The sequence below is a fragment of the Convolutriloba macropyga genome, chromosome 6 (genome assembly GCF_964194025.1).
Source record: "Convolutriloba macropyga chromosome 6, txConMacr16.3, whole genome shotgun sequence".
Lineage (NCBI taxonomy): Eukaryota > Metazoa > Xenacoelomorpha > Acoela > Convolutidae > Convolutriloba > Convolutriloba macropyga.
The window spans coordinates 22099322-22123707 of NC_134473.1; the positions used below are offsets into that span (position 1 = coordinate 22099322).

Consider the following 24386-nt stretch of genomic DNA (forward strand, 5'->3'; position numbering starts at 1 on the left):
AAATTATGAAAAAAATAGCACTTGAAAACAACTTTCACTGTAAAACAGGAAAAAGCTACTAAAGTTTTTAATATTTCAAAAGCATATAAATCCAAAGAAAAATTCCCTTCAGTCAATAGGGTATCCAGATGCTCGCAAAACAATAGGCAAGTCCTAAAAGGCTAAGAAACTTTGCTAAAAACAGAAAAAAAGCGAAAAACTGCAAAAAATCAAGAAAATAGTTCCAGTTTTCGACATTTTTGTCATATTTCTCAACAAAAAATTGATTCTTACCCACAAAACTGTAACCAATTTTTATCATAAATTTGCTCAAGTAGAAGTGATTTCTGCAATACCCATTTGAGCCAGTAAAACAAAATAATTGTCAAAAAGCGCAAAAATTAGCCCGAAAATCAGCAAAATACATTAAAAACCTCCGAATTATCATAAAATTCAAATGAATTTCCAAAAACCTTCAATTCACTACCAAAACCAGCCTTAAATTAAAACAAAATCATAACCAAACATCTTAACCAAAATAGATGAAAAAAAAACTGCTTCAAAATGCCGCACGTGAACAAAACAATTTCGCTCGCTTAGAGAAAATTTTTTCACACATCAATTTCTCGCTCTCTCAAAAAGAGCGGTATGAACAAAAACCACTCTCTTTTCGCTCCGCTATTCAATTTTGTTCAGCACCAAAATCACTCCAAATTTTTTCACGCGTTTCATTTCCCGCTTCAAAAATCACTCAAATAAAATTGATTAAAAAAAGGACTTCTCCAATACTCCTCTTCGAGTCGTAAAAAAGACAGCGCCCCAATACAATTCAAATTCTTTGAATTGCAAAAAAACCAAGAGAAGGCCAATAATAGCCCCAGCTATCGCTGTGCGGCTATTAATAACAAATTTTTTAAATATTTTTGGCTAATATTTCTCAATTTTGAGAATTTATTCATGCATGTATTATATTTGGATTCAAGAACTATTTGAGTTACTATTTGCTACATATTCTGTGCTTCAATGCTTTAACACGATTTCGTTTTCATATGTGAGACTTTTACCTGTAGCACTTTGTCCATTGGTTTCAATCCACAAGATTGGGCTAATCCTCCTGGGCGGATACTGTTGATAAAAATACCCGGCCTCTCATCTCCGTTGGACACACTGAACCCGAAATCCCGGAACTTAGCACTCTTCTGCAGACTGATTCTAACAACTTCCGGGGAGAACATGCTTTGATTGGAATCGTCATTCGTTGCAACATCCGAGTTGTCGTAACTTCGGCTTCGGCTTTTGTCTTCCGAGGACATTCGGTACGTGACGCTGGAAGTGGCAATTGATACCCGGTTTGGCTTTCCAAGCGACGAATGCGACGTGGGAGGGTTATTCGTCATATATTTGTCGGATTGTTGGTCACGTGAGTTCATGAGTGGGGTGGTGGCCCCGAAAGAGGAGGAATGCGAGTATGTGGAGTGGGATGACGTCATTTTGGGTGCCGGGTGTGGAGGTGCGAATAGAGCCGAGTCGTGACTACCGTTGCTCAATCGTTCTGGTGGGATCAGATTTCCATTGACAACGATTGGCTCCTAAATAAACAAACAAACCTAAATATTTGATTTTTCTTGGGAACGAAACTCTTACAATTTCAAAGAAATGAACATGGAAATCTACAATGACACTTTTTGGTTGGAAAATTTTGTTTTTGCTTTTTACGAAAGAACTGTTTGAAACTTTGTACAATAAGTAGGTCCTGGATTCCAATTTTGACAACTGTGCTTTCTTTCATTTAGTAAATAGAAAATTTTATGGAAAATTCCTCGGCCGTTTTATTTGACCTTATTGTTTTGTAATTTTCGCAACTAGTGGGAAGCTTTTTTTGCTGGATATTTCACAGATTAGTAAGTAAAAAACTGTTTTTGTACTTACTGGTAAATGTGGGTGGTGATGATGGGAGTGATTATTGCTAAACTCGGATGCTTTGCTCCTCCCCCTTCCTCGTCTCCTCGGGGTCTCATTCGGACTAGAAACTACAGAGCTGCCCGAACCACCCGACTGTAACGACTCATTATCTTGCTCTCCAGATGTCGGAGCCCTAGGAGGTGGAGCAGGGGCCATTCCGTGATTGGCCCCTCCGAGGCTCGAACCTACGCCTGTTGAGTCCTGACTTCTTAGAGAGGAAAAACCACTTTCAGCTAGTTGGGATTGGCCCGATATTGAGTTTCGGTCAAACTTGCGGCATATTTTAAGCTGTACTGTTCCTTTGGCGTTCTGTAACATAGCCACTGCGTCCTTGACTGTCTTGCCTCTGAGACTACATCCGCAAATCTCAACCAGCTGGTCGTTCACGTGCAGCACGTCAATCCTGAAATAGAATATTCATTTAGCCGAATGCTGCAACTTACCTCCTTACAGCCGTTTGATTTCGTAAGCTCTGGGAAAATCTTGCACAAGAATAATTTAAGAGTTAGAAAGAACAACTGTTCATCTTTAAAGAACAGGAATTTTAGCAAGATTAATCTTGGTACAGTTCTTATGCTTTAAAAATCTAACAACTTGAACTCTTAATTTAGTTCTTGCGCTAGACGTTCCCAGATCTTAGAAATCAATCGCTTGTAAAAAAAACTTCAAACTCTAAAGAGTGCAATTAGATCAATTCTAGAAATATCGAAAAAACTCTTTACCGAGCTGACTAAAAAAAGGACATTGCTAGAAGACATTTCTAAGTTCTGTGCCCGAATGCCAATTCTATTTGAATATCGAGTTTTTTCACACCCCATTTTTTGGGTTAAATTTTGTTTAAACTTTGTTAAAAAATCATGTTATCATCAACCAACTATAGTAATAGTCACAAATGAGCTTAAATCTGAGGCATGTACGCAACGAGCATTTTTTTTTCATTTCTGACAATGATATGGTATATATAATTTTACCCAGAATATGAATATTTCCGAGCATGCAATATGCTATGTATGTTTTTTTTACCCGAGGGCTTAACGTACTATGGGATCTCTATTATAACGGAAATGATCCCAAAAAGTACCAATATCCCAGCATACCTGTCAGCTACGGAACCCGTCTCAATTGCGGCAATGACAATTGGGTCGAATGGCTCCTCACTCCCAGAGAGAGTGATGCCCAATCTGCCACTGTTGGGTCTGAGTTCCACAGAGTACATGTTGTGTGAATTTGGCCCATGGTCAGAGAACTCGTCATCTTTCTCAAGACCCAGCATTACCACTGGTTCATTTGTTGACCTAGAATGCACAACAGTGAAAAAGTCGTGTGAGCAACTACAGTTGATAAAAAAGGATTAGATAGATTGTTGCGGCAAGCCAAAAAAAATCACCGTGTATATCAGAAATCTAAGAGTGATTTCTGTGGCTTTGAGGTCGATCCACAAAAATGCAGAACAAATAAACAAACTGGTTAAGACACCCTATTTTAGAGTTCAACCTATGAAGAGACAGTGGTCGACCGATATCGGGTATGAAATACTGTAGTGGACCACTATTGGGTATGAGAGAAATAAAGTCGAATTTGATTGTCTGGGCTGACCATGGGTTGACCGATATTGTTCGAGGCCAATAATAATAATTTTGGTTCTGAGTAAATGCTGTGCAGCAGCATTGGGCTTTTAGTCTGCAGTGCATCAACAGTAGTCTGTTCACAGGTGTCCTTTTCTATTATTTACTACATTTCAGGTTGTTCATTTTGTGGCCATGAGTGCTATTTTTTTGGTGACTATGGCCAGTTTTTTGGGTCGGAAACTTTCAAGTGGTACTACAATAAAATCGAAATAAACACGAAACTACAATAAAAGCGAGACTCTTGCAGCCAATAGTCAACTTGATGTTTGAAGTTGTAGTTATGTGAGTGCTCATCCTCACACAGACAGCTTTACAGACGAAGTATCGTGCGCTGACCAAAATGGATTGAGTTGACCATGTTTCTCCAACCAAATTAGGGGCTGCGCATGTGCCCACCAAGAACTCTGATTAAAAAACCCAAGAAAAGAGTTTGGGCTGACCTTATTGGATTTAAAAAGCCGTGGGTCGGAAATTGAAAAGACTTTAATTCGATCAACTGTGGGCATGAACAGACCGTGAGTCGACTTATCGAAAGTCGGTCATGCTGACTTTGATGATCGGTTTTATCTAAAAGGTCTCCAGTTTTTTCAGCAAACTCTAAACCCAAGAACGAAAGAGGCTTCTCACAAAAAAGAGAAGTAGCCAACTTTTTATCGAAAAAAAATTTAAGCTGAACCAGAATTTAAGCTACAATAAAAGAGACAAACTAGAAATTTGATAAAGCTATATTAGTCTAGCTTTTTTCTGTTTTGGCTGTAACCTATCAATTCTCTTATCAAATGCCTTACTTTCTTTTTTTCATAGATTATCAATTAGAGCAAAACAGAAAAAATATAAGGAGCATATGCCCATCAACTTGTAGAATGATAATAGAAATCAAGATTCGAAAAAGTACAGAAACTCTACAGGCACTTTTGAATTCTTCTATTGTAAATTTTCTTCTAAATCTTCTAATCTAAGTTTATTTTTAAACATTTCTAATAGAAATACAGAACTCAGGTTAAGGACAATTCCTTTCCTTTGGGATGTATTGCTGCTACAAAAAACCGATTTGTTTAATTATTTGAAAGTCTTTTGCCCAAATTCTTAGCTAGAAAATACAAGTGATTGCACAAAGATACGGAAATCAAAATTCCTCTGGAAAAACAAGTGAACAAAAGTTTTGACAAAAAATTGTTTTGTTTTTGGTTGCTCCAGATCCTGTCCTATTTAGCACGGAACAATTAAATCCGCTGCCGTAAATTTTAAGTGAAAAACGACTGTAATTAGAAAGGAACACATAAAAGACTATGCTATGTTAAACTGTTGTAACAAAAAGGCAACAGGAAATACGAAAATGTTCAACTCTCGAGAGGAATAATTGAAAACTACATGAAATAATTAAAAATATTTTAATATTATTAACATGGGTGCCTGCGGTCGAGTTAATTAGGTGCATGGGGTAATAGTCCGTAATAAATACGGGTAGGATTGGGTCATACAGGCGAATGGGGGTGTACGTAAAAGAAGCGCAGGTAAAGGTACAGTATTATTTTGATAAAATTACTGTTTTTTAGTGTCTTCAGTACCCAATTTTTCCTGTTTGTTTTTTTCCCTCAATTACTCTTTTTAGTTAAAAAAATGACAGTAAAGTTTGCTTCCTATATTGTCTCCTTAGATTATATGGGCGTCAACTTGATGAACTTGATAGCGCTTTCATCTTTCGTGTTGTGCAGTGTTTTGATTGGTGTTAATGACAACTAACTATTAGAGTTCTAGAAAACGAGTGTCCGAAAAAAAAATATTTGAGTCGTTGATGAACCTGCTTCGCAAAAATCACATTTCGGAAAGCGATACTCTGATCTAAGTCGTAATTAGGTAGTAAAACTTTGAAAAGTTGTGTATATAAAAACAGAAGAAATGTTTCGACAAACATCGGATCTTTTCCGCTAGCGCCCCTTGTCTTATATAGTCAAAATTTAGGCACCCCCCAATAACTAATGTTTTCCTCTCTTCTGAAAACTGTATTTAATTTCATAATAATGTTTCCGGTATAATACACCAAAAACCTTATTTTTAACAATTTCCAAGAAAATTATATTAGTAGACTCATTTTAAAAGCTCGTAATTACTAAAAATTCAATAAGAACAAGTTTTTGGTTGACGTTTACATTATATGCAGTGACTTATTGCTATTCACGTATTAATTTGAAACCTCCCCTCTCTTCGTATTTTCTAAATGTCTATTCACACACGTATGCACACGTAATAACTCAATTTCATACATAATGTTTAAACATATAAAAATGGGAGGAGGGCTAGCGGAAAACTAATTAAACTAGTATACTGGAGGGGGGGGGGGGGCTCTAGCGGAAAAGAATAATATCTTTAGCAACACATTTTCGGATCTATTCTGTTTTCCCCTACCCAGTGTTTTTCATGACCCACAGTTACAAATTATGTGTTGTTATATAGCACGTTACTATGTAAAAAATATTGCACGTGCGCCTGGGATCGTAAAACACATATTTCCACTAAGCGGGGGGGGCGAAACAGAATAGATCCAAATTTTCTTTGAAAAATTACACGGTCACGAGGTGCATTTGCGGTTACTTGGAAAAACGACTTCATCAGAATCAAACATTTTTCTTCAAACATGGACTTTAAAATATCAGCAGTTTTGAAATCTGGCAATATATATGACAATCTAGCACTGCAGAGATCTGGCATTTCAAAACTTGTACGTGCGGGTTTCAACTTTATTTCACCGCTTTCAGTAGATTTTCTCACATATTTTGGCTAGTACTTTATGCGGTCAAATTTTGGAAAAACTGATCAACGGTAAAAAATAAAGCGTTGAATTTATAAAAAATACAATTTTTAAAACGCCAAAAATGAGCATGATTTACGCTTTAAAACGGTAATAATTTCTTCTCAACGCGTGTAGCGTCAATTTACGTAAATTCAACGCCAATCTAACATTTTTTTGCTTTTTAAAGCGCTGACATCTCGGCTCTGGTGCAGAGAAAGATTTTATATCTATCAATATCTGATATGTGAGTTAGCTACCTCATAATATTGTATGCTTCGTCCACAGTTTTGTCAGCGAGTGAGATGCCATTGATGGTGAGAAGTCTGTCCCCTGGGCAGATGGTGCCTGTCCTGTGTGCCACTGACCCCCCTATCACTTCCAGAATTATCGGACACTCACCAACTCGACGATAGGGTGATGCTGCACAGAAAAGAATTCATCAAATTTTTAAAGTTTAGGTTGCGTCGGTTTGGTTTCACTTTCTTGATAATTGGGGACTGTGTTAACAGTCAAAGTTCACAGTCAATTCCATAGGTAATATCATAACGCGATTGGGCTTTTGTTTCAACCATATAAGAACACGATACTGAAAAAATAAAGCCAATATTCCTTATGTTTCCTGAATTTTTCGCAATAACAAGTATGGCATCAAGCGCACAAGGAGCCCGAGTTGTCAATAATCTTATTAGTCATCCAAGGATCGTATATGATATCATGCAAATCGTAATTTATTTCCTGATAATATCCTTGTATGGATCCCAAGAAATTATCTATGGCTGTGGTAAGACTATCAAAGAATCACATGTTGTTTGTAGGATTATCATGAAATCCTGTAAGATCTTTAAGATTATCAAGAAATCATATCGGATCACGAACCGATTGAAAGGCGAGCATAAATCTTAGTGTTTTTTGAATTATATTTGTAAATTTGGAAGATCAAACTTACAGTAAAGTCTGAATCCGATTCTGTTGCCACTCTTTGCCAGTTTGACCGTGAAGCAGCCGCTGGATGGCACCACGGTCTCTGCCACATCAAACTGAGTCCGAAGAGTCACCACTCCCATCGACTCTTTCAGCACCTGAAACATTACATCATTACATCATCATTACAATAATTACATCATTAAACGTATCACGAAAAGCTAGATAATGATGAGCAAACCATTAACAGGTGAGTTTTCCGGACATCTCGCAATTTGAGTGTGTTTGTTAGTTATATCAAATTAAGTATCGGATGTTACCTTTGATTGCTTTGGAAATTTTGTCGAAATTCTAGCCGCCAAAAACTTTTATTCTGCGCGGTCTTCAGAAACAGGAGTGCTTTTGGATCTATTACTTCCCCGTAACAATTCATATAATTAATTATGAAGCATCATGTGATATGTAAAAATAGCATGAGCGCTCGGGGGACGTAAAAGTTTAATGCTGGGGGGGGGGGGGGGACGTGAAATGACGCTGTTCTCCCAAATACTGCAAGTAACCTTCAGGAAATAGATTTTAGGTACATTTCCATTCCTAGTGAGATGCAGTATGATGGGAGTTTTGATACGCTTGTCACAATAGTCCAAATTTTAACGCTTTAAATTGCATAAATAATTTTCGAAATGTCTAATGTTTTAGTGTCTTTGCAATGTTTTAGTGAAGTATGACATAAGTGTGTTAAAAAATATTCTACAACTTGGCAAAAAACAATTAGACTCTTATTTGCATAATATTAGAGATGTCTACATTTATGAGAATCCAGAATTACTCGCTATATTTTGGTAACAGAAATGCTCTCAAAAAATATCAAGACACCTGAGAACGGACATTAATAGTCTGATGGTGCTCTTGCAAACTGATGATAACTTACTGGTTGTATGTTTATTCTGTCATTTGGTATCAGTTTGAGAACGAATTTATTATTATGTGTTCACACGTGTTCACTCACCTGGTTGATATCTTTGAGTGTCATGCCCAGAGTGGCTCTCTCGTTAATGGCCACTACTCTGTCCCCCACATGTAGTAACCCCGTCAACTGGGCAGGACCTTCTGGCTCCACAAAGTCAATCACGGGGTACTGTCTCAGGGGCTCAGATGGCAGACACTCCCAGGAGTAGAGGGAGAATCCAAAGGCACCCGAGGGATGATTCTGAGCCTAAAACAACACCCAAAAGTTTATTCACCAAAAAGTCACAGAAAACAAAAAATAAGAATACGGAGAAGTATGAAGTGCAAAACAGCTCAGAGAGTGTTTTCAAATTAATCAGCGTCGCTAAATCACTCAATTTCAAATCTGTCAATAGAACTTCGGGTAGCTTTGTTTGATAGCAATCCGAAGATAAATAAAATACTTTCTTTGATGTATATACATAGAAAAAAAAGCAAGCAAATAAGTTTTGAGTTTCTAGAATAACCCGGACTTGGGTAGCACTTGCGAAATGATTCCCCAAGTCAAAATCAGCTTCTTAAAAACTTTGTGAGAAAATTTTGAAATTAGAAAAATTTTAAAACATTCCACGTTTTCGGGATTAAACTTTAGCCAATTTCCCGCTTGTAAATCACCCCATAAATTGCATAAAATGAAGTAACACACCGTGAAGCCCCAATTGGGTCTTTTTTGGGATTTTCTTTTGGGGTTCCATAGACTTACTTTTAACTATATCAAAGCAGAACTAAGCGTTCTTCGGATTTTGTTTGGCATATTCTCGGCTTTTTCTAGCGTTTTCCGGTCCTATTTTGGACAAACTTTGGGCTGTTAGCTTTTTCTGGGTCTATTTTTGACAATGTATCGATTATTTTTAGCATTTTTCCAACATGTTCTTAGACTTCTAAAAACTTGTAATCAGGCTTGGCAGACTTGGATTTGGACTGCCAAGTCTTGGATAAGGTATGTAAGGAGACTGTTGACTGTAAACAGTGGCATGATCTTAGTTTTTAATCAGTAATAATACCAGACTTGTAATAAGACTTGCCCGGTACTAATATTGACTTGCCAATAGGTCCGAGATTTCAATTGTCTGGTGAAAACAGTAAACTTCGGAAACAGTTCAAATCTCTTGAACTGAAAACAAATAACCCCATTGCTTCGTGGATTGCATTTTTTTCTGTATGCTGAAAGTTTTCGCTTCAATTATAATTTTTAGCAGTATAAGAAAAAAACTTTTCTTACTAGACAAAACGTTTAAACAAACCAGAAAAATTTGTCAGACCTTCTTTCAGGTATCTGATAAGTCAGTTTCGCAATTAACATTTGCCAGTTCCAAACATAACCCAGTTTGATTGAAAAAAAATGTTCATAGTGAAATTAATTTTCATATTATCGGAACCTTTTAAATTTTTTATTGGTTTTCTCTTTTGAATATGCCAATTACTAATTTTTCCAGTTTTTCAACGTTTTGTGTTTGATTAAAGTTTGTGGTCGAGTGATAAAAATACAAAAAAAATAGGACAGTCGAAAAAAACAATGGAAAAATTAAAGAACGTTAACAACTCCTGGAACCTTTTTGATGTTAAAACTACAAAATATAAAAAAAACTTTAGAACTTTTAATGCAGTCGTAAAATCAAACCAATTGTCACGGCAACAAAAATTACAGAGATTGTAGACTGAATGAATTAATTACCAGAAAAACAAACACTTTTCTGGCTGTTAAAAAATTTCTGGAAGTTCAAATTTTCGGGAGTTCAAGTGAAGCTATCAAATTCTACAAATCGATTTAATCAAATACAGACATTGCACTGATGAGATAGTTTGTAGATTACCCGAAGACAGTTTATTACGCATTTTGTAAGACACATTTTGCACTACAAAAAGAAAATTTTTGAGATCGCTGATAACAATTGACAGAGAGCATGGCAGAACAAGGGAAAATTTTTTTCCGGCCAATTGCTTTCAACCTGAAGGCGAGACCTTGCCTTGGTTGCCGCCAGCTTAAACTTAGTAAAGAAAACAGCACATTAGGGTTTAAGAAAAACAGAGGACATAAAAGTGGGGAGGGCGCACAAAACCGTTTTCTCAGTAGCTACGGTGAACCATACAATTAGAGCTTAAGAAGGTTAAAAGTGGACTAGAGCTGTCAATTCTTTCAATTGTATTTCGTGTCTTTTGACTGCAGTTAAATTGTTAACATTTAATTTTAGTCTATTGCTTAATTTTAGTCTATTGCTCTGAGTGGCATCGCTGGAAAGTCCTTCAGGCAAATCAAATCAACAGTTTTTTCAATGCTGTTTTTTTTCGAGGACTTGTCGAAGTTTAAAATTTTTGAAAGGTTTGCTAATTTTCATTATTTTGTTCACTTTTAGGTCCATTGTTTGACCAATATAATTTTTTTCTGTATTGGAGTGTTATTTCAAAATTTGTCTTACACTACAATGAGGGGAAAATTACGTCTCGTCAAAAAACGCGTTTTTTTTAAAAAAAAAAATCACAGCTTTCCTCTTTTATGCCAATTACAGACATGTAAATTCTTATTAATTTTTCTATTTTTGCCTGCTTTTGTTTCATTTTTTGTTGTCTTATGACTGCACCGAACTAATCAAAAGTTTAATTGCCGTTGTAAAGAGGTATATGTGAAACTGCTCAATGCTTTGATTTGATACCTAATGACAGTTCTGACTTTAAAATGTTGAAAAAAAAACTTTGCCCCGTTTTCAATCTTATATCCGGTAGCTCGGTCTAACTAATGACAGATCCCATCCTTCCAAATTATTTTGTTTAACAGTTTTATGTTTCAACTTTTGGTTTTATGATTTTCGTAAAACCAGTTTTCATAATTTTCTTTGTGATTTTCGGATATTTGTTCATTTTTAGGAACACATATCCAAAATACCAAAACGTTGTTCATATATAAAGGATGCCCAATGTGTTAATGTTTTTGATACAATTTACTCCATTTTATTTAGTTTTTTGTTTTTGCTTGCATTTGTTGCTCTTTTTGTAGTAGTAAGACGTATTCTGATTAATTACAGGTTTATTGGCTTCCTCTTGAGGTATAAATGAGCCTATTTAATGACCACAGATGATAGCTGTTCTATTGACTTCAAATTTATTAGTTTTTAAAGATGTCGCTATATCGTTGACAGACTAGCATTGTAAATCTTCACACATATACCTAATAAATTTTACACATGACATCAAAAACTTTGATGTGACGTCATACTAACATTGATGTGAACACTTGCGCTCTCGTGTCGACTAATCAAGAAAGGCAAACTCAAGCTGGACACAGTTGATGCTAACGATGACATACTTCCACATGGCAGTGGAGCACCACTGGCACCATTCACACCCCCAACCACCCCACTTCCCAGAAGTCGGTTCCGATTCCAGCTCGATGGAGGAGGCAACGATCTACTATTGCTGCTTGTGTGACCAGGTGCCGCGTGCATACTTCGTGATAAGATACCTCCTCCTCCTCCCCCGATTGATGGGCGCTTTAGGGGGAAATTTGGGGTGGTTACTGCACTCGAGGCGAGGTGGCGCGGTGTGTTTCGAGTAGATCCGGTGACGGACGTTGTTCCAGCGGCCGAGCTGAGGGATGTTCCGGTTGTTGATGATGACATAATACCTTTTAACAAAGATGCACAAAAATCACCAAGAGAATCAATGTTTGAAGTATATTAAAAGTTCTTCTTGAGCTTCGCAAAGAAATGAAGTTCAGTTTCTAAGGTTTCGAAAAGATGCAGTAGAAAGTCTTTACAAATGGCTGTAGTCACTAAAAGCACAGAAACTAAAACAAAAATTATGTAAGAAAGTAACTATTTGATAACTTTTGCGCCAATCACGATTAGCAATATCAAACCATTATGAGAATTTTGTGACAATAAATTTTGTTCCATGCACAAAAAAACAGGGAATTTCATTAGTTTAGAAATCACAGGTTGTTGAAAAAATCAATTATTTTAGAACTGAAACTCAGAGATTTGACATCAGTTTTGCCAGAAACTGCTATTTCGAAAGTTAAAATCGATTTCCTCTTATAAGAATTCAGCCAAATATAAAATAGAGTCCAAATAGAAGACAAAATCATAAGTTATCAAATTAAGCTAGATAACAATTTAGAAAAAAAAATACAAGGTAAAAAAAATCAGAGAAAAACCAATCAGTATTTTGAAATCAGCGGATTGCAACTAAGGGCAGCTTTTTGCTGCAAGAACCGTTTCAGCCGTTTTTTTTCCTGTTTTCCAAAATGCGATAAGTGAGAAATTAAGTGGTATTAATAATGTAAGTAACAAATGACACTTCATTCATATTTAAGTGACTAGATCGAAGAATTTCTCCGTTTTCCCAAAGAGAGCACATATTGTACAGGCATTAAGTAAGAGAGAGTGACTTGTATATAATAAGGAATGAAGCTAATTGAAGAGGGATAAATCAATTGTATGAGGCGATAGATGTAGAAAAATTCATTTTCCATAAGAAATTGAGGGGGGTGGGGGCTAGATAGGCATTGAGGATAGACCGTGTCGTTTTGGCGTCGAAACCATTATTTGGAATTTGTGCTAGAGCATTTGCAACATTTTTGCAAGAAGTCAAATGCTTTATACAGATGTAAATCAATAAATATTTAAAGCTGCGAAACAGAAGAGCATGTTTAAGTATTACACTAAAAACAATGGTGATAGAGAGAGAAAGAAAAGTAAGTAAAGCTATTAGGAATATAATGGCAATTTGGCAGTATTACAATCAATATTGCCAACGCAAGGTAGAGATTGGTCTTTTGCGGGCGAAGAGTAAGGTGTGAACCAATTTTTTCTCGGCGGGGTGGGGGTGTGGGTAGTGGGTATGGGTGTGGGTTTGAGGGGGAGGAGTGTTGTCCAAAGGACACAGAAAAGCTAAAATTATAGCAGATTATGAGGGTGGGCAGGGTCCGAGGCCATCAGCTGATACTTTAAAACGAAATTTAGCCAACTGCTCAATTGTTCGCTATAAATTGCTATGCCGTAAATATCAGGCAGAAACTTCATTATAGTCCGGAACCATTTGACTGGACTAAAAGGAGTGCAAATTTCGCATCTGGAAGTTTTGTTATTTCCTGATTCGGTTTTTCCAACGTGAAGAATTAAAAAACTCTTTTTTTCGCGTTGGTATACTTATTCGGCTAACTGAGTAGCTTATTAATTGAACAGTGCGGATAAATTTAGAAAGCTAAATGATCAATCGGCTAACTGAGCGGTTTCCTGTAAAAGGTGCATAGATGTTGATGATTAGAGATACTGAGACTCCACTCAAGAGACATTTCATCCCAGCAGGAAACCAGAACGGAAAAGAGTGAAATGAAATGGAAATTAAATTGCTTCTTAACTATTCATAACTGTTTATAACAGCCAACCCCTGCCCCCACTCCACCCTGACCCTCGTGATCAAATTCCCCACCAACCCATAATAACAAACCCAATAACCCAAATAACTCAAATCAAACAATGAAACCTCATCCCTTTTTTATACTATACATCTAAATATGATCTAAACAATATTCACTTTTTCACACGCCTGAGTTGGACAGCCAGCACTGAACGAAAAAAATTAATCAATTCGAGACAGGTAACAATATCAGGTCCTATTGATTGCATTCTTTCCCCTAACCCAGTCCCCCTCTCCCAAAGAGTCCACTCACACCCCACCCGTGGTGCAAATTTAATTGATTGGAACCCTTCTAAATATCAAAGACCAATCTTACCTTTTAACCCTGTGAATATCGCATTTTCCAATTTAGACGCTAAGCACCTCAAAAGACAGATTATCCCGGGCTAATTAAATTGCTATTTTTTGAGAGGGCTACCACTTAGTGAAAAAGAGGGAGCAAAATCAATGCGTGATTCCACTGGAAAGGAGAAATTACGCAATTTGATCACGTTTTTCTTTCAAGCAGCAGTTTAATGTGGCGCGACGCAATTTTTCAACTGCCGTAAATTAATGCGGTATTCAAATGAATTCGTTCAGCCGGACACTTTTAAGGAAAGAAGCATGAACACTTCAGACATAGAGCATTTGTTCAGTTTTTATCTCAGATGTTGCAAAATAATTCGATATGGACAAAAAAGCCGACTATTCTTTCAACCATTAAAAACAAGTGGAAACCAATTTTTGTTAAAAATTCATCACATAATTATCTCGCACAAAATTGCATGAAAGGCACAGGTAATTCAATTTAGCATAAAACTGTTACTTTTATGAAGCAATGAAAGTTAATAATACATCAGTAAAGTCTTAATTAGAAAGTCGCGACAGTTTTTTTACAGAGGGAAAAGGTGAAAAAAATAAAGAAAGAAGAATGAAAAAGGATACGGCCACAGCCACTTTAAATCCAGCACTTTTAGTTTATAACCTTGATAATGCAGAGCAAATTCAGCTAAATGCTGGCAAAAAAGTCTAAGGATTAATGTGGATGTGATTCTAGCTCATTGTGATCTCATGTTAAAAGTGTCCTGTGATGATACTTATTTTTGTTCCAAGTATATTTAAGCATTGCATTATCTTGCTGACTTTCATTGTTTCGAAAAATAACATGCTAATCAAGGGCGTTGTTGAAACATGAAACCACAATGGGTCAAGTTAATGGCTTGGCAAGATTTACAGTATCAAAAGAAAGTTTGCTAGGAAAAGTTTGCTTGTGTTCAGTCAAGATTACGATGAACAAGTAGGATATATTGAAGATATATTAAGCTCTTTTCAAGATATATTAAGCTTAAGGAATGCACAATTTAGACTTGGCTGTTCTCTTTCAAAGTCATATAAATTTTTTTCAAATCTTAATAAACCTGGTGGGGCGTAAATTTTTCTCTATGGGTGCAAAAACATCAGACGAAGGTATGGTTCGAAACCCGACCTCATGAGTCCAAATCTTTCAACTCGACAGAAGCATTAACAACTAGGGTATCAGGGCCTCGTCATCGCATCTCTAACAATCGGGTTTGTTTGAACAACAAACTTTACCTCGGAGTGAAAGCAATTGAAATCACTCAAAAATGAAGAAGAAGTACTTGAGGAGTCAAAAATTATTCTGAAAGAAAAGCACAAAACCATCAAGCGAAAAATCTGCATAAAAAATGAAAACATATGTTGAGAATAATTGCTTCTCATTCGAGAGAAAAAACTAAACAAAATACCACAGTTGTTCAATTGCCCTAGCAAAAAATAGCAAAAAAGTAACATTTCCAGTGGCACGGTCGAGCAAATATATTCAAGTAAAACAACAACTTTGCATCGCGCAAGCATTCACCTGGAAAAAATAGCACAGGTAGCCAAGAAAAAAGTCTTTAACAAACAGTAAGTATTCAGAAAAAAATGAGAAAACTGGCAAGGTAGAAAGCTTGAGATCATCCATTTGGACAATTTAGTTATGCTTTGATCGTTTTTTCCCTGTAATTGGTTATTTCTATTACTTACTTGGCAACTGGGACGTTTTCAAAAAAAATGGCAAAATATTTTTTATTTTTCCTCAGATAAAAAATGATAATTGGCCAAGTTTTGGCATAAAATTTTGAGTCAATTTCAATAATAATGATAAAATTGTTCTCGAGTAGGATGGACATTATTCATTCGCAACATATGTATAAATCATGTAACACAAACTTAAATCAACTAGACAGGTCTTCAAGGTCCAAGAGGTCCCAGTCAAGTGACCAATACCATTACAATGATCAATGGTTTAAATGAGTGGCATATCATGGCAAGGGAATAGGGGGAAACCTAAAAATGTAATCCTAAATTTGATGAGATATATCGAGTTTCTTTGAAAAAAAGAAAGCGAAAAGTTCCATGTTGTCCACAAAAAATTTTTCCCGATAGCAGATAAGAATCGCTTCAGTTCTCTTGCACTCATCTTTTGCACTTCCAAAACAAAATTAGGATAGAAGTTTAAAATGAGGTTAAGCAGTATTCGTATTCTCACTCCTAGTCTTTTAGGACTTAGACCGCTGCGTTTATTTGCAGTTTTAGTTGCATTGATTGGACTCTTTTTGCTTGCAGTGTATCTATTTTTCCCTCGTAATTACATTTTGGAAATCAATTTGGCACTCTGCGATTAAAATTTGTTAATTTCTTGAGCAGTTCAAAAATCTATTTGATTTTCATGGAGTAAATGTGATTTGATTCTCGTTCCAGGCAAATTGACACTGACCTATTAAAAATAATTATGGCAATTTATTTCATTTTTGAATCAGTGGCAAAGTTAGGGCTTTATTGTCCCTTCCATAGACTAGTACGCCATAGCTGGCAACAGACTGGAAATACACTTTTTATGTTAATAACAGTTGTTTAACATTTTAAATCGACCTGAACCGGTAGAATAGTCCTGAGAACTTGTTCAGTTTTGAGCTAATTTTTTTTAATTTATTCGTCGAAATTTAGATTGTCATCCAATTCTATTCTTAAGTTTTCGGTGATAATTTCTGTGTTAGGTTCTTTTTTTATTATTGGTTGTTGCTGTGAACTTTTTCGTATTGCTTTTATGTTCATAAGGCATGTTTTCTCGTAGCTCAGAGTCAGTCTGTTTTTTGTGAGGTGATCACTAACCTCACAAAAACATTGGCTGAAAGCTTCAGTTTTTGATTCCCGTTTCTGTTTAACAACAGTATCGTAAGCATATAAGGTCAAACAGTTCTGACTACAGTAATCGTCTATCTCGTTTATATACACAAGAAAAAGAAGTGGTGGAAGTACCGGAAGTACTGATCCTTTTGGTACCCCATAATCAACTTCTGCAAAATTGGAGTATACTTTTTCTGAACTTACACATTGTTACCTAATACTCAGATAAAATTGCAAAAAGTTTTGCATGTGACCCCTCAATCCCAATTTGTTTAAGTTGCCCAAAAAGATAGTATTTTTTTTACTTTAAAAGAGCAAAAAGTAAAACAACCAATCACATTAACTGTTCTCTAACCGTGAGTTTTCAGGAGTGAAAATTTTGAGATAATCAGCAATTTTTTTTAAAGTCACGTTGTTCTTTGTTAGTGATTAAGCAATTTAATGTTATCGATGTAAGTTATCAACTTACAGTTTCTAATCAGATGTTCTTTTAGGTTCATAAAAAGTTTTATTGATTAATTAACGTATATATTGATGTAAGCTCCTCGTTATGATAATTGAAGGTAGTCAAGAAGGTATAATCCGCAAAATATTATTGGATTTTTTATATTAACTCTTCTTTTTTTGCAGCTCTCCTCAAAAGATCGGTGGAGACTGGCTTAAAAAAAGCAAAAGTTGGGCTGGCATAAAGTCCTTAATACCCATTTCGTGTAGGGTTGGAACAGTTAAGATCTGACGAGAGCAAAAAAATTCTGCAACGAGAAGTGCCAAATCCTGAGTATATAGTGAACAAGGCCAGCTTTCATCCTTTTACTATTGTTGATATTTTTACGGATACTTTTTTTCCAGTTGGTCTCATACCTGTTTCGAAGTTGTTGACAAGTTCCGTATTTAAGAAGGGCACCTGGCTTTAATCTAAGTGTCCGCGGATAATCCCTTGAATTTTCCAAGAAACGCACGTCATCGAGTTTTCCTTTCACGTCTCGCAGTCATTGACTTTTATTGTAAAATGGTAGGAGAGGTTGGGGAACAAAACCAACAGTGCATGAAATGGAAAGAATAGAACAATTACCAATAAGCAATACGACAATAAATAAAAGGCTGCGAGGCTGGAATTGATATATGAACAGTAGAAGGTTGTTGAGCTAAATAAATCAATGGACTGGTGACTGTGATCACGTGAACAGACATATGGCGTAAACAGGAGCACAATAAGTAAAAAACAAACAAACAATATCCCTATTTTATTCCTTTCTTTCGTATAGCCCGGAATAGCCCCAGAGGTCACTCATGTGCAACGGGGGAATGAAAAGAAACAAACCAAAGGAAGTGCCGTATGGCTGGTAGTGGCTGGTCGGTTTAAGGAGAAGGAGCCAGAGAAAAGGGAAAGGGCCGGAGAAAGAGTTATGGGCCGGATAGGCCTCTGGGGAGAGAGGTTAGGGCCGTGGTGTTGTAGAGTGAACTAAGCTGTCGAAAAGAGGGGAAATAATGTTTTCAATTTACAACCCACAATCAAGCGCATCGGGCACCGATAGTTATACGACTCAAAATTTCAAAATAACCAGCCAACTCTAAACACATCATGGACAAAAAATAAACTTTGGTAGGCGCTGCAGCTTATTGGAATTTCTCGAAAACTTTAAAAAATGAACTGTAATAGGATTACTTTAGAAATGCAACCTGGCAAAAAGTCTTTAACTGGAACCGAATTAATAGATCAAACAAAATGTAGAGCATGATTTTTGCGCGACCCAAAGGTTATGGCGGACTTCATATCAACCACAGATTAGGACGCTGGATACAAAAATGCTACAAGCAAGTTTAATGTTTGTTGGTGCATTCAACGTAGCGAGGGGTTCAACGTGCTAAAAAAGCTGCTGATGAAATGAAGAAGAGCTGTTTAAAATACCGAAAATAATATGTCTTGAGAGACAGGATACTTAATCTTAAGTGTCTTGCCTCTTAAGACATAATATTTTCGGTATTCTAAACAGCTTTTCCTAATTTCATTTCATTAGCATCTTTAACAGCATTGGAAGATCTTGAAAAATAGCACCCCTCGAGTACGTTGAATGCACCAGCAAAATTTAAACTTGCTTGTAACATTTTCGGATCCAGTGCCCTAATTGCGTTTAACCAGAAGTCCGCTACTGAAGATACTAAAGCGTTTACTCTCGGATACTTCAAAAAATTTTCAGCTCAGATTTGAAACCTTCTATTACAAAGAAAGGTTTAACTTCAATTTGTTAGCTGCTTTCCCTCAGTTTTCGGTAGCATTTAAAAGACTTCATGTTCCTATAAAAATTACACGCTTGTTCGAGTTTCATTGCAGAGGGAATTAAAAAACCTTTTGTATAATACAACTTGCTTAAATTGCCTGCTAGTAACAATGTCTTTCCCTTTCAACTGCAACCATTGTGCAATTGCAAAAACAAAACACAAAAAAATTCCTTGCGCAAAGGACTATGAATGAAAATCAAAAGATGAGTTTGAAGATCAGCATATATTTTCTTTGTTGATTGATCGTCGTCTAATTTCAAACTTAATTCAAATTCTCTAGAAAAAAATTATCTCACTTTTAAAATCTGTCCCCTGTAGCGCTTCATTTTAATGTAAATAATGTTCTATTAATAACTATTAAATAAAACAAACTTCAAAAATTTGTCGAGCACTAAGTTTATTCTGTTTAAGTCTTAGTTTCATTCCAAACTTGTTTTTGATGGGATTCGTTAGCTGATCGCAAGAAAAAGAAAAAGATCTCAACCTCGGGATAATTCTTGACACAGACGATTCTGCCTGTATTGCAAGGTATTAGTAAAAGAAACAATCACAGCAGATAATAACTAATTTGAGCTTTTCTTTATGTTCATTTTTTAAATTTTTAGGGTGGATTGGGTTGTGTTTGGTTTACGTAAAACACAAATTAGTCGAATATTAAGCTTGAGCTGTGTATTCTCGGACCCTCGTCCCATAGTACGTCAGTGCTGAAACATTGGACCCTAGTACTGTATCAGTGTATCCTAAGGGTATCTTTCAACTCATGATGTGCAGAATAAGTCCCACTCATTTTTTTCATGAAAAGATTGAGCAGCCTTGGTTTTGATTCTCATTATGTTCATAGCAAAATCATGACAAATTGTGAAACTTTCGAAAAAAAAAATGAAATATTGGACGATGCTCTTTATGAGCATGAAGATGACTTACAATCTTTAAATGTTGTAAGAAGGTATTACCAAAAAACACCAAAACAGGACCTGAAAAAAATTGACCGAAATTGCAGATTTTTATGGTTATTTCATATTGTAATGGATCTTTGTATGAATGTCTTAATTTTAGCTCAGACGAAAACAGATACAGTTCTGGGCCGACGATATACAACTGGAATACAACGTTTCAGTACTGATATAATGTGGGACGAGTGTCCGGGTGGCTTAATTAAAAATAGTTCTTAGTTTAGATACTAAATTCGGTTTGTCTTCTTTCCAGTTGACTGCGTCTAAATTGAACCAGGTTTTCACTCCACCCGTCGCCTTAGTTCGCTACCTGCAGCGCTTGGCGAATGCAAAGTAAGCCGATAGGCAAGCGAGCCGACAGAAAAGCAAGCCGAAAGTTATGTAATAGTTATGTAATCTATCAGAAATAATACATTGTCAGCCGTTAAAATCAATACTGCGCGTAGTATTATAGTGCATAATGTATTCCAATGCACCAAAGAAACAAAAATGCGTCAATTTTTAGACATCTAGTGGGTACGGGCCTCAGCAGACCACTGTCCATGACCATGCCTCTCATCCGCTGTGGGATGTAATCCGGAAATAGCGGGCCGGTTATCGAGGCGAAGGGGCAACTTAAAATACCCGTATCCGAAAATTTTTCGGCTTACTTGACCTCATTTTCAAAATTCGGCTTGCTTGCCTATCGGCTTTCTTGACCGCCACCGCAGCGCTTACCACTACTAATTTATCGCACTTATTTCATGCCGTGTTCAGTTTTATTCGTTTTTGTCAATCCTTTATTTTATTGTCATATATCAAGTAGTCTTTTTAGTCAATATGGAATTTGAAAAGTTCATAAAGTCTTTGAATAAATAAATACTTGTATTTTAACTGTTTTCTTTAATTACACCTTTTCCTGATTGTTTTATGTTTTAGTCTGCGTAAGGGTATTTGAAGCTCATTCTCAGACTGTTGACTCAGTATGTCCCAGCTTAAATTCAGCGAAACCCTAAATTTTTGTTCTGATTTTGTCCATGAAAAGTCTAAAAAGTGACATGAACAAAGTACTGTTCAGAGTAAATTTACAGAATTGGAATAGTATGATTCAGTACTGGTGTACTATGGGACGTTGGTCCGGTTTGTCACAAATTATAATTTTTTTTTGTGAAAAAGAAACAGACAAGGATTCTACCAGAATGTTAAGTTCCTTATTTAATGGAATTTATAGTCATTCACACTTATAAACATAGAGTTTCAACTTCAAAACTATGACACGGACGATACCAGAAAAAATATTGTATTATGAGAAGACATAGTTATCGGCTACTTTCACTAAATGCCTTTCGTATCGAAGAACATTGGAAAATTTGTAAAACATCTTGAAAAATTTTAACACCAAAATCTGTTTAATAACCACATAAGAACGAATCACACAAAATTAGATCAAATAATAACCCGAAGAATTTTCGTTAACAAAAATAAACAGGAAATCGCGCCTGTCAAATTGGTCGCTTTTCATCTCAAGCTCTATGTCTATGCAAAAACTTAAGAACTTTCAATTGAAATAAAAAAATATTACTCTAACAAAATGAGTTATGATAAAGTGCTTTAGGCTGATATTACTTTTCGGTCGTTTGGTTGAAAAAAGAGTGAAATCAGTTCTATTTGAAGTAAAGGGTCTTAACTGCCCTCAAAAGAGAGTAACTTGAAGATTAGCAAAATTGATTATTACACAACTCTTGCTCGTTGCTTGTTCACAACCCCAAGAGAAAATGTCACATCAAATGAAGCCATAAGTTCAATTAGCAGCTTGTTCAGTTTCCGCAAATCGAAGACTTTTTATAATAAGTTACAGTAATAATTATAAGGGCTGCACGCAAACAAAAACGCAAACACGGTTTTAATATATCAATCGAAAGCTGAAATTAATTCGGGATTTTAACAAATTTTTGGCTTATCTTTTAAAATATGGCTTCGCAACAGGAGGACACGCTACATTGCTTTGATAATGGTTTTGTGCCCTCCTATTTTATAGATCTAACCGCATAATAAATATTTTGTTGCTGTAATAAAGTAGTAAAATTTTACGCTCCAGTTGTTTTAATCAAGAAACAGCAAAATTTTTTTTGCTTGCAGTGGACTAACATCTTATTTTCTGTGGTTTCTTAGGATAAAAAAATTTTGTTAACTTTGTTATTTTCTGCTAGCTGTTCTGATCAGACTAAAATGGAGAAAAGTAGAGGCTTTTTATCACTGCTTGATGTGACAACTTAGCGTAAGTATTTTGCAAATTTAGTGGAAATGCAACTAGCTCACAATTAACACTTGAAAATGGAAACCAACCGAACGAATTTAAATTTCATCAAACTCAAATCCATTCCAACAAAAAAAATTATCGGCAGTTTTTTGAAATGCTAGCAAGATTTAAAAGTGTATACGTTTAATAAAACGTTACTGCGTCTGTCTGGTGAAAGAAAGAGTTCAAGTGTCAAAAATGTCAATTATTTGGAGCATAATTTGAGGGATACATCTTTAAAGAAAACATTGTTTCTTTTTGGGCCAATAGAACTTATGATGCAACTCTTAATTTTATCTGACCCACAAAACAAAACAATCGGTAGATCGCAAAAAAAGGTTAAAATGAGGAGCATAAATGTTTCTTCATTTCACCGTGCGTGACGAATCCCCGCGGTAACAACACATTTTTTTGAAAAACTTACTGCTAGAATTCAGCTACAATGTCTGGCTTACAATTTGTTTGTACGTTATAATCATTCAACGTGCTTTATAGGGTTCATAGGGATAATCAAAACAATCAGATCAAACCAATTTTATTATCTCATTTTTGTCATACTCATACCTCTACAAGAGTAGAAGCTTGAACAATCATTTACAAAAAGACTATAAATAATCAATAGTAGTAATAAATGATGATCTAATTTTTATTCTCTCTAATTGCACCCAACTCGAAAAAAACTTTAAAAGTCCATGGAGCGAAGTGAAGGAAAATCCTAATCTACAACGTAATGGTAATTATTTCGTCATCAAAAAATCTTTCCGGATTTGCTATTTTTCAAGGCTTTTGTGGTCATGACATTGAGTAGTCATTGAGTAGTCATCAAGAAACAAACAATACTACAGCTGTCATCGTCCGCCAACTTTGTTGTAAATTGCCGTCGAGGTTTCTTAAATGTGGGTTATGTAAAAACTTAACAGTCGGGGACCAAATTCTTCTCTCTCAATAAAAACATTTCGACTATTCGCTTTCTGGAGCCAAAAATAAGGTCAACGTAATCACTTAGGATAGAAAAGCTTGAAATAAGTTTTCCCAAGTTCCACACTTCTCAAATCAGTCAGATTCAGTTGAAAGATTAACATTAACCACATAAGCAATTAATTCTAGTTACTTTAAAGAAATAAATTATAGGTTTATTTTTCTCAAAAAGAAGCCGTCTTGCGGCTTTTTTCTTCAACAAGGTATATCAAAAAAATTATTACAATGTATATCAAAAATAAATGTCACCGTAATAGTATAAATACCGTCAGCAAAATACATAAATTTTTCAAATTTCGTATACCAAATTCTTGATCTCCGAATTATCAAGTCAAATCGTTGCTCTTGGGTGTGAAAACATCTCAGGGCGATTCAAAACTTGAAAGAAATAAAAATTTCGAAGACTTGTCACATTCTTCCGATACAAAAAATAAACAATTCTAATTTTTAGAAATTCAATTTCTTTCACGGACAATAAACTAACCGTTACACATTTTTGATACTTCCCATTTTTTTTAAATGAGAGGATAAAATTCAATCATTTTCCCTTTTCATCGGAGTTTAAAAAAACAGTTGTGCGCTTTTGCCTGAGTTGAAAAAGACGACAGCGAAAATTTCTTGCCGTTTTTTAAAGATTTTCTTCATCGAAAAAAGCATCTTTCTCATTTGCCTACCTAACTGAGGATATTGTTCATCTTACAATTGAACAATTTTTTATCGCCTACTTTTTTAGTGTTGAATATTTTTAAAACGTACTCTCTATTGGGCTCAAATTATGCTTGCACGTGAGTATTATCGAAATATCTAATTTTGGCTTTGCTGAATGGCTGCGAAATCCATTAGTTAAAAATTAGTAATTTCGGAAAAGTTCTTCAGCTGTCATTAAAAAGTTCATCGATGCCTGCAGCCAACCACAAAAAGATGGAAAACAATGTTCTTGATTCAGCTTCTACTTGTTATTTTTTCATAGAGAAGTTCGAAAATGAAAGCAAAAAAGAGAAAAAAACTATAAAACTAGGCAACTA

At 35.6% G+C, this 24386-nt stretch overlaps 1 protein-coding gene across 2 annotated transcripts in view; it reads right to left on the reverse strand.

Annotated features, from left to right (window-relative positions):
• LOC142341573 (glutamate receptor-interacting protein 2-like) overlaps positions 1 to 24386 on the reverse strand; it is a 114262-nt gene that overhangs the window by 1779 nt on the left and 88097 nt on the right. For both annotated transcript variants that reach the window (XM_075392617.1, XM_075392619.1), the window contains exons 10-16: positions 11505 to 11908; positions 8291 to 8497; positions 7307 to 7439; positions 6618 to 6780; positions 3039 to 3236; positions 1909 to 2344; positions 1044 to 1568 (exon numbers count right to left, since the gene is read on the reverse strand). In XM_075392617.1, the coding sequence (XP_075248732.1) occupies positions 1044 to 1568; positions 1909 to 2344; positions 3039 to 3236; positions 6618 to 6780; positions 7307 to 7439; positions 8291 to 8497; positions 11505 to 11908 (2066 nt within the window). The remainder of the gene's footprint in view (positions 1 to 1043; positions 1569 to 1908; positions 2345 to 3038; positions 3237 to 6617; positions 6781 to 7306; positions 7440 to 8290; positions 8498 to 11504; positions 11909 to 24386) is intronic.